We start from the raw sequence: 12,052 nt of genomic DNA on the forward strand, positions 1-12,052 counted from the left end.
TAAAAGGATATTAGTAGAAGAGAGAAAGAGAGGGAGACACTTCCGAACGAGTGTTTGTATAAAAAAACATTACATATAGTTTTTGTAAAGCTATCGAGACAACTAGTTATCTTTCAAAGTATCGTAATCAATAGTGCGAGAGCGGAATACATATTTAATACAGATACGAAATATTATATGCGAATATCAAATATCCCTGAGTAGCGTTAAATATTTAAAAATACTGTATATAAATGATTTAACAAATTATGTCACGATTATTTGTTAGAACAGTTTGGAATATATATATATAAATATTTGTTGTATAAATATTCAAAAATACTTGCAACAAATCAAAATTCTTCGGTTTAACTTGCTTCAAGAACACGACAATGTTACACGAAAAATTGAACGTGTTATAATGAATAAACAAGATGGCGCTATTACAGAGAATTTGCGCGGGAAGTGCAGCAAAATGTTAATTATTACGTTGTAGTAATTCTCCACGAGTTACGATTTAAGGTATCAAATATGTATCGTGAAAAAAATAATTGTATCAAATATGTATCGTGAAAAAAATAATTGTATCAAATATGTACCAATAATATAAAGGAAATTACCGAAATTCCAATGAAAAGCCATCGAAAAGACTGCTAATCATCATGGCGCCCACATTTTGAATTCCTATTGCATCGATGTTTGTCCCGCCATTAACCAATAATCTGCGTAAAAGAAAACCAACGATTGAAAACATATACGTATATAACTAAAATCAATTACAGTAAATTAAAACAATAATCGAATTCAACATCTATCTCAGACAATACAAGCTATCGATAACTGAAGTAACCAAGTATACAATCAAAAAATAAGAGAATAAAAGGAACCTTAAAAAGCGATTCAATTTTGTCATTACGATATGAATGTATATTAATCAAACAAACCTAATAACTGTTAATTGTAGTTATGTATAAAAGCGGTAAAGTAGCAATAGGAATATTATGCAGTTAACGAGCCATGCACAGATTAATACGTCTTGACACCACAATTTTCAACCGCTGAATGCTGAATAACACCCCGCGCCCGTTTTATCTTTAAATTTCGCATTGGTGGGGATATTTAATTCGGCGTGAAGTTGGGCGTATTCGATTACACATCGGCGATACCTTTGAAAAATCATGTGTGTAAGAAATGTTTTCATAAACATATCATATCTCACACAAAAGAAGAGTGAAACTGCAACATGGATACGTTAGAAATTAATTTTATTCGATCACATAATAATCATTAATGAATAGAGTGTTCTACACATATAATTAATGACGATGTTTTCTATTATAAAACTATATTTTTGATAACTTTTTAGTTATCTGTATTACAAGAATTTATATCACTGTTTTACTCATATTCATTATTAATTATCATATTCTATATATAATATTGGTTTATACCATAAATATCGTTAATACTATTACCACTAATACTATTATATCAACACGACTACTATAGTATAATACTTAATGACTCAAGTTGCTATTAATATAAAGTAAAGAACGTTGTAGAGATAATAATATTTCAGTAATTAAGAAATATTAGCATTAATAGAAAAATAATGAATAAATTATTCTGTCTTGAAACGAAAGAGAATGTTATTCTTAATTGTCGTTAATATGTAATTACTTAGCCTAAAAAAAGTTGCTCATAAAACTTATATAAAAAAATAATACCATATTTCGGTGCACTCAAGTCTTTCACATTTTATAATGAAATCTGAAAAACACACTCGTTAACTATATGCATGTACTTGCAGTAGATGAATATCAGCACAGAAACGTAGGTTGGATCTGACATGCAATTCTTCCTCCGGTCGCATTTTCGAGGGTCAGCTGACGTTACCAATTTTATGTCACATGCGACTTTATCGATTCAGTCTAAAACAAGATTAAAACTTAAGATTAAAACAGAATGTGATTATCGTATTATAAAGTATTATTGTAGATATGATATAGAATTCTGTACTTTTACAATATTTATATTATCTTAAATAACATTTCTTAAAACGATGATTTACAACAAGAAATTAACATTGAAAATCCTTTTCAATGCGATCTTACTTAATAAAGACAATGGCAAAGGATGAACAAACGCATCACGCATCTAGTGGTAAAAAGGAAAAAACATTTCTCTATATTTTTCAACATTTTTTATTGTCTCCGGCATTTTCCCCAAACGCGTTAGAGACCATTTATTGTAATTTTAGGTAACAGAATTTTTTTCAGATTTTTGTCTCTTAAACTTATGTTATCAAAATAAGAAAAATACCTATATAATATTTTTTACCGTTCTTCGAGCCTATAGAGTTTCACCCATATCGGAACCGGACCGGTCGCAACCTTTCGTTGTAGACACTCGCTCAACCCTTTCCCTGAAAATCGGGAAAGCTGATACTGCAATGGTCGCTTTGACACCTGTTTCTAATCACCAGACATCACATTACATCTAAATCATTCCCGTAAATTTGCCCCAGTGTTCGTCAGGACGTTACATATTCGAGGGAGTTAAACAAATAGGAGGACGAACCAGTAAGACTGACCTGACACGTTCTACTTTACATATAATAAGAGCCCATAAGTTAGGATGTAAAGAGGCGGTAATATACCAAGCTGGTGCGTACGAGACCATAGCTGAAGGCTTGTTGGCGCAATTGTACACAATGGTCAAACCGGTGGGCCAACCGAGTCGAAGACTAAAAAAGGAAAAGAAAAAAGGAAGAGCACAGAGTGGGAAAGGTCCAGTGTCGAAACATTTGGATCCCAGTTACTGGGTCCGGGCACAATGCATTGATTAATGAAGGACATCAAGACCGACACGCTGTACCCGCTAAGAATTTAATATGGACCAACACCGTGTGATGCCGTCCGGATGTTTTACTAGCGTATTAAGCCTGTCTAACGATGCCCCGGGTGAGAGACGAACATATTTTCGTCTTTGATATACGTCCCCTTGTCAAGGATGTCAGGTGGCGGATCCACCGAGAATGATTGCTAATAAAGAAGAAATAATGATCCTATTTCTTCCCCGAGGTTACCTTTCGGTAAAAAATGTACACGGTAAGTCGAGCGATGTTGTTTCGGATAACTTAATGCTTCATTTCGTACCCTTCTCGCGCCATGATGAAAAAATGAAAAAAGAAAGAAGGGAAAAGTTTCTCGATCGAAATTTATTAGTTACGTTCGAAAGTGTATCGAAGAAACGATGCTTTTTAAAACCATCGAATCTTAATTGTACGAAAACCTACATCGGTCTAGTACGTAAAAATGTCGAAGGAACGCTTCACCTTTTTTCTCCTTTCGTAGATATCATAAATTCGTTCACCGATACAAACTTCGGGGTAATAGCTTGCCAGACGTAAAACTTCACTGGGGAATCGTTCTGGAGTTAATAAAAAATTCGAAGGTGCTTCGCGTCTGGCAAAAGTCGTTCAATCTCGGTCCTCGGTGAAAACGTATCGCGGTAATGAACGCGAAACAGTTTCTTGCGCCAAGCACCTCCTCGAAATCGCGGCGCCGCAGTAAATTCTCTGGATCACGAACAATGCTTGCAGCCCCCGGCTCGCACCGGATCTATATATTTTTTGATCCGGTCCTTCGCGAAACGTATCGCCGTACGGCGTCTAAATTATTGCCGCGCGGATGAGTAAAAGGTATTGTTCGATTCGGATGCACGTTACGGTTATAGACGCGGATCACCGGTAAGAATAAAGTCACATTGTCCGGATGGTACGGGCGTAAGACAGTAACGGACGTTGGTCTTCCAACTGAACAACGATGAACGATGATGGACCATTAGTCAACGGTAATCGAACTAGAGGAAAAGCACGGCTTACAGCTCGCCGCCGTAGCATAGTAGCAAAGAAATAAAAACGGCTTGAAAATCTGTCTGTTTTCCATTCCGAATTTCTCTCTTTCTTTATCTCTCTCTCTCCTTTTTCTGGAATAGCTCTGATTAACTTCATTCACGTGCTCCCGAAAAATCGCTTGAAATAATTACGGCAGACTTAATTTACTCGATTCGGTACGCGACTAGAAAAATCCGCTGGAAATTCGGAGAAATTCGAGGTCGTTCTGAATTCGACCATGGAACGGAATGAGTATGATAGAGAATATTCATGAGTTCCTGCTAGGTTTTCCTTTCTTTTCTTTCTTTTTTTTTTTTTTTTTTTTTTTTTTTAATCACCATCAAGTTGGAAGTTCCAGCGATGAAGGTTAATCGAAAAGTATAAAGCTTGATGTTGGAATTTTATGAACTTGTACATAGATGATATAATATATACCGTGGAATGTTAAGATACGTCAGCTAACAGTATCGTCAGTTTTTGGATAAACGCTCGCCTATATGCTAGACATTTTGATCACGTCCCGGTGCGTGTACGTGTACGCATGAAATTTCATTTACAAGTATTCGTCAACGAGGGAACGCAGAATCACGTACGATAATCGGTCGCTCCTACCAATCGTTATTACTTATTCAAACGTGTGAAATATATAACAATTAATTTTATACGATAGATATATATAAATAAATATGACAAATTTATCGTTTTTCATGAAATTTATTCGATGAAATTTCATGCAACAAAAATTGTGGCGCGACCTTTCGCAATTAGCTATTCCGACAGGTAAAATCTGATTACGACACGAACGTATTCCGCCAAATTCTTAAAAAGTTTCATGATTCGTTTAATGTATCGCTAAACTTAAGCTAACCAGACCGTCGTCAAATTTTTTCCCTCCGAACCTATTATCCGAAATGACGGTCGTCTACAGCTCGAGCAACCTGAAAAATATAGCCGTCCTTCCACCACGCATGAGGCTCAAGATTCAAAATGACGTAGAAACAAGTAAAAGCGCAAGAGTAATCCAGCTCCTAAAAAAAAGAAAGAAAGAAGAATTCTGCCCTTCGCGTCTAACGCAGTAAATCAGAACGAGCAGGCAATTTTTGATTTTTTCCAACCATAAAAATTGCAAACGAGATTTCTCAAAACATGGAAAAATATTAAAACCATTACCAGAAATATTCATTTAATTCACAAAGGATTAAGCAACGTTACGGATTATCCGATTGTTGCTCGGCCGGCTGGAGAAATGTATGGTCTCGCAATTCGTTCAAGTTATTTCGAACGATATACATTTTATTAAAATCGATTCGTTAACAAGGTACGCGGGGCTCGGTCGTACGGTAAATTGCAGCGTAATATCGGAATACATGGCGAAACAATGAGAAATGATCACGTTGCAATAACACCGCGTTCGAATAAGTTTCCTAGATACGTAGGTTCGCGATGTGAATTCACGCAAGACTTACGTTAACCAGAGGAGAAGAGGAAGAGAAAATGGAAGAGAGAGAAAGGATGAAAAAGGCATATACGTGAAAGCATCGTACTCTGTTGGCCGAGCTTTTGTCGGCGGTTCTACGCGCAGTACGAAACGAAAGAATGAAATTCGCACTGTCCCGAATGGTATTGTCCGCGACGAACACTGTAATCGATCGTCGCTCGATGAATGCCAGGAATAGGTGGTGAGCGGCGAGATCGAAGGGTGGAGAAGATAGGGTGCGTGCACGGACAGATACGCAGAGCCGATTTTTATTACCAGCCATCGCTTCCACGAGCTTTGTAATTCAGACGATCTATATGAAATCTCTCGGCCACTTTTATTCTCCGCATAAAGGAGAAACTTCGCTATCGAAGAAATCTATCCCTTAACGCGTTTGCTTTTCGACAGCAACGAACGATCTCGTCTTATTAATAGATAGACGATAAAAGAATTTTTTATTCCGTATCATTGGATATCTTATGGTGTTCAGCGTGCGAACGTTCGTAAAGTTTACAGGCGTACGTCGCGAAGACACGAACGGATACACGTTCGCGCTTTCGTTTTTTAATTCTACCAGATCGGGCAGCGAAGAACGTACTTAGAAGAAAGTAATTCTGTTATTGCTTTCGTAACAACGTGGAAAGTATGACACACGCAAAGACGCGTAAATACTCGTTTTACAATTCTCCCCACCCCGTAACTTTGATTTCCACGAGCGAGGGGGAGAAAAGCAATTTTTAGGTTAAAAGTGGGACGCAAAGTAGCGCGAAAAGTTAGATTATTAAAGTCTCCGAATGGCCTGAGGAGGCGTATTATCCGCGCTTTGGTTTACTTCAGATTAAGAAAGTTCAGGTGGCTCGCTTTCGCGTCAAAACCCGGCGAATCATAATAACGATCCGCAAATTCCACGTGTATTCGAGAGATAAAAAGAGAAGAGGAAAAGAAAAAAAGATGGGGAAAAGAGGGAAAAAGAGGGAAACGTGGGCTATACATCGAATTACATCGGCGAGTTTCTCGCGACAGGCGAATTAATAGTTTACAAACACTGGGTCGCAGGATGATTGCGAGCTTATATCGGCCGAGGGAAGCTACCTGGAGCGTGTTCGTCTCGTCCACGGTTCTACCGTTATATTTATGCCGGCTGGAAACGTTGCTTTCCCACGCGAGGAGAATTACTCGCGTATCTCACGCACGCGCTTTTAGAACAACGCGCTCGACGCTGATCGACGAAATATCAGATCGTAGCCGATAAAAATGTCCTGCCTTCGCGGTACGTATGTACGTACGTTTGTTCTCTCGCGTAATGGAATTATCGTTCCACAGGCACCGCCGCACGCGATACTTCGATTACACCAAATGTTCCCTTTCGCGGCTGTTCGCTCGCAACCCTCGGCCTCTATGCCACCACCCTCTTACGCTCCTCTTTCTTCCCGTTCCATCCTTGGCGTTCGCGGTTGCTTCGATGCATATATGCGATTCGTACTTGGACGTCTACGTAGCTGGAAACTTACGACAGCCAATTACAATCGACGCTCGAGGCAGATTAGAAACGGGTACAAGAAAAAGATTAGAGGGTAGTTGGCGCGTCGATTTACGTTGTGAATCTCACGTCGCGATCTACCGTTCTCGGTCGGAGATTTCGATCGCCTCGAAAGGTAAATCATTGTCGATTCACTCGGTCGGAGGAATGAATCGACGGGAGCAAAGAAAAGGAACGACAGCCGAGTTCGTGAATAGAACGTCGCCAAGGAACTTGAATGACTCCACTATTCTGAGCACCGAAAAGGAATTTCGTTGGGAAATCTTTCGACACGAGACGATGTAGAAGCGCGTGCAAATAGCACCGAGTCCGTGTGCGCGGGACACGAGTATCGCCCGGAATGAAGCTTTCTTCCATTTACATGCTACCGGCAGAGACATTTATAGACCCCGACGTTAAGAAGCGTCGTCGCCGTGACGATCCTATACTCGAGCACCAGCACGAATAATCGGTCATTTATCTTAAAAAAAATCAGATATTATGCCTGCATAAATACAAATTATAGATTCGCGAGCGTGCGTGGATCAATATCGAACTACGGGTCAACCGTCTATTGTTCGGAAACGAAACGTTCAATCATTCTAACTAGTTATTTGATCCCATTCCGTAATGTCTAAATGTTATGTCATATCATACGGATAAAATAGAACAAAATGTTATAATTAAATTGTTCCAGATTCTCTGTATTCCTATATTGTTATTACGCGCGTATACGCATTAGTTCAATCGTGTAAAACACATATTTGATTCGTATGGAATGTTTCGTACTTTCTGCCGCCGTGTGTCCGATGAATCGTTCTCTGCATTTTGCAAATTTCGATGGAAATTTCATTTTAATATAACGATTCTATCGTAAGTACACCTGACTGCCATGCATCCCAGGCAAATTAATTGGCAAAGGTGAAAATTTAAAAGAAGAAAATTTAAAAAACAAAAGGTCGAATGTCTATAAGAGGAAAGAACGAGATCGGTGTAAAGGCGCAAAGTGGAATAGGTCTTTCGCCCGAAGGCAATTTGTCGCGAAAACCATGATGCGCAATCCGAAAGCAAAACATAAAACGTGTAGGGCAACGTCCAACAAACGGTGCACGTATACGCGCGGCCTTTTTGTGCCGGAACAAAGAATTGGTGTGCGTAGCTCGCTCGTCTGCACCGTGAAAATATTTCACATATTTTTGTTAGGAATTAATCCAACCCGTAATACTCGTTGGCCAGCGTGTTCACCGCTGAAAATTCTCTTGACAAACAACCCTCTCGGCTGCATTCGTAGCCCCGGCTCGCTAAAGGGCGCGTTGCTTTTGTGTTTGTGCGCTTCTCACGCGTGTGTACAGAGAGCATGCGACCGCGCATATAGAAACGGTGAAAACGCGGGGAGATCCGACGAAATGGTCAGCGGTAACGTCCGCCTCCTCCTCGGCATCCCCACGACGCGTTTGCAATCCCTTGCACTCGTAGCACCTCTACTCGTACCGTATGGAATTCCTCAAGTTTGCCCAGGGACAGAAATTAGTTGGAGCGACGTAATTGCTCGAATGTATGCGTTCGGCCGTTAACGTTATGGCACCTCTCATTACGGTTCTAACAGCAGCTGACACAAACAGCAGACGGGTTCATCCCACGTGTACGGTTTATGTATTGCGGGGACAAAAATTTAAGCGTTGTCTTGGGAAATCCTGGAAAAATTCAACGATAAATTCGCGACCCTTCGTGGCGACCCTTTTTTACACAAACGTTGTACGTTCCAAGTGGAAGAGAAAGGGTAGACATCGTTAAGAGGATATTCGGGTAATTTTACTGTTGCACGTTTAGCAGAATAATAAACGAAAACACGGTAATTAATATTTTCTATTGATAATACGTCATTTAACAATGGTCCTAATTTCGTTGGCGATCGTTATTCGAGATTGACGCGGCGAGTGAACGCTGACAAATTATTGTCATTCCATTGGGTCATCCCGTTAGTCATGATTAAGCAAATTTCATACCCGAGCTATTAATATTAGAGTGGTTGACCGCGCGATGTCCACAAAATTCCCCTGGCTAGTATAGAATGCATATACTGACCCGGCAACTACCGCCCAGTAGCAAACTTCCTGAACTTGATTAAACCGGAAAAGGCTTCAGCTGCTACGCCCGCGTTGAATTGAGAGACGGCTTTGTTTCAGACAATTAAATAATCGTTATTTAATAGAATGTAAGATTCGTTTCCAAATAATTAAATAATTGGAATAATTAGAATGATATAAAAAACTGTGAAACCGTTGCTGTACAAATTTTAAACAACGAAATAACTTCGTTTAAATGTTTAATAACTTAATTTTATTTTTTAAAAAATGAAAAGGTACAATAATAATTTAATATTTCTTTGAATTAAAGTTTGAATTTGATATCTCGTGATTATGTGGAAGCTTTTTCAAGTTCGTCATAATAAATCTAAAAGCTATTTGCTTACTTTTCCTCCCTCGCAATATTTAATATAATATATTAATAACGAAATATGCAGTTATAATTATCTGCAACATCAATACATTTTTAAAAATTGATGATCTTTAACTTCAGACGTGTTTTTACTCTTTGTAAACTGCCTTAAGATATGTCGGAAAGCTAGATTTCTAAAACATCGACTGTGTTCAACATATTAGAAAATACGAACACGAGCTCTTTGCATACATCTGCCAGAAAGCTCATGAGTTGTTTAAAGTAATGGCATTTGCGACAAAAAGTGTACGACATTTATACAAGATATACAATGCAAATACAACAATCGTATACTCAGCACTTCGTCTACCGGTCGCTCGGATATCAGTTGTCCAAACGGCGCAAAGATATTATTATAATACTGAAGGTAAGTAAATATAAAACCTATAACCTTAAAAAATAAAGCCGAAACACGCGCTATACGCATGTTGTTTCTTGTGAAATTCTTTAAACGATATATACGTTAGCGACAAAAAAACCTTCATCGATTTTTTTTCCTAATAATACATTACTATTACGTAAATAATAAATTTAATTTCATGGTTTTTGGATTTTATAGAATGTACAACAGTATAAATAAATAACTTTCAATTATATATTTTTACAGCACATAGACCAAAAATAACTGGTAGTTTAACAAATATTCAATCATCCGGGGGAACTGTACAATCTCTAACGCCAGATGGATTAGACAATAAAAAGTTAGATGAAGAAGCAAAGGAAGAAGCAGAGGAAAAAGAAAAACGTGAACAATCGCAAAGAGTGCTTAAATATAGTTTTGCATTCTTAGGAGTATTCACCACTGTTGGACTGTCTTATGTAATATATAATTTAACAAGAACTAAATACGACGAACATGGAAATATTATTGAAGATGAATACTCAAATTTACCATTCTATGAAAGAATATATAAAATGCTCAAAAGAGAATTTAATTATTACACCAAGGTATCAAAAGCACAAATGTATAATTTCTGAAATGAATAATTTTTACTTGCTTCGCTTTTACCTCGATCATATGCTTTCTAGATGGTGCAAGAACCTAGCAGAAATAAACTTCTTCCAGATCCACTCAAATATCCTTATATTCAACCTCCTTATACTTTGGTATTAGAATTGACGGATGTTCTAGTACACCCTGATTGGACAGTAAGTAGCATATTGTCTTTTCTCCCTTAATTTTAAATTTAACATATTTTTTATAAATATTTATTTTTATTAATCGATCGTCTAGTATGAAACAGGTTGGAGGTTTAAAAAGAGGCCTGGAGTGGATCAATTTCTAGAGGCTATAGCTCCACCACAATTTGAAATTGTAGTGTATACAGCAGAACAAGGGATGGTAAGCAATATTAGTTAATCTAATTATCGTTGAATAGTCTTACATATCATTTTAATATAGTAATAATGATAATAATTGCCTGTATCGATAGGTACAGAGATTTTTCTTATTTCATATCCTTGTATTCTAAGCATCCTTAAGTCTTTTTGTTTAAGCAGAACGCTCTTAGTTTTAACATTCTTTGTATAAAATAATATATTGCTTCTATTTGTTCTTCTTTGGGGATTCACAGTATCTCAGGGTATTCCATTGCAATATGGAATCTACACACCGAGTATTGCAGACATTTGTACAGTATATATTCTTTGGTTTCAAATCCGTACATATTGTATGTTGTACATTACACCATTTCTCTCATCCTATGAAATATATTATTTCTACTACTTTTATTAACTTCTCTTCTGGATAATCTGAACTGTGTTATGTTCTCTATTATATGTATATTATCTTAATATATCATTTACGTAAAATGATGATAAAATATATCATTTATGTAATATATCACCTTTAGACTGTTTTTCCTATCTTGGATATCTTGGATCCTAATGGATATATCATGTACAGACTAGTAAGAGATACAACACGTTTTGTAGATGGTCACCATGTTAAGGATTTAAATGCTCTTAATCGTGATCTTAGTAAAGTAAGTATCGAATCCATAATTTACATCCACCTTTTACATAAAGCAATTTTTGTCTATTATGTTTTATTTTATTTGTTACTATTAGGTCATAGTAGTCGACTGGAACCCAAAGAGTACAAAATTTCATCCTGAAAACACGTTACAGTTACTGCAATGGACTGGTAATGACGATGATACGACACTATATGATTTAGCTGCATTCCTCAAAGGTACGTTTCTTTTTACAATCTTGATTAATATATTCTATAAGTTTAGTTATTTATTTTGTTGGTTATTGCTTTTTAGTTATATTAGCGACAAATGTGGAAGACGTAAGAGAAGTTCTTACTTATTATAGACAATTTGAAAATCCATTAAAAGTTTTTAGAGAGAATCAACGAAAATTCTTGGTAAGTATTACGTTATATCTGTGTATTAAATCTTGTTACTTATAATCTATAAAATTTGTTTACAGATGCAAATGGAAGCAGAGGAAAATAAAGCACAGCAAGAAAGTAGTAAAGTACTCACGTCAAAATGGAAGCCGTCTTTTCACTGGGGCCGCTAAATCACTAGAAAATTCAATGTAAAATACAAAACTCTGCAAATTGTCATTAATATATTCGTTCATTTTGTCGATGCATATTATGTAACTATTATTGCATAATTTTTGCTATAAATAAATAAGTAATTCATATGACGAAATATTTTGTTTT

The 12,052-nt window shown here is 37.0% G+C and overlaps 2 protein-coding genes across 5 annotated transcripts in view; one reads left to right on the forward strand and one right to left on the reverse strand.

Annotated features, from left to right (window-relative positions):
- LOC132910954 (lysophosphatidylserine lipase ABHD12) overlaps nt 1-12,052 on the reverse strand; it is a 231,054-nt gene that overhangs the window by 210,841 nt on the left and 8,161 nt on the right. The window lies entirely within an intron of this gene.
- On the forward strand, nt 9,527-12,041 carry LOC132910950 (mitochondrial import inner membrane translocase subunit TIM50-C-like). The gene is made up of 8 exons (XM_060967170.1): nt 9,527-9,739; nt 9,980-10,320; nt 10,402-10,521; nt 10,607-10,714; nt 11,226-11,357; nt 11,443-11,566; nt 11,643-11,746; nt 11,812-12,041. The coding sequence occupies exons 1-8, from the start codon at nt 9,598-9,600 to the stop codon at nt 11,902-11,904; spliced, it is 1,164 nt and encodes a 387-aa protein (XP_060823153.1). The 5' UTR covers nt 9,527-9,597; the 3' UTR covers nt 11,905-12,041.

This window comes from Bombus pascuorum, chromosome 9, assembly GCF_905332965.1.
Source record: "Bombus pascuorum chromosome 9, iyBomPasc1.1, whole genome shotgun sequence".
Classification (NCBI taxonomy): domain Eukaryota; kingdom Metazoa; phylum Arthropoda; class Insecta; order Hymenoptera; family Apidae; genus Bombus; species Bombus pascuorum.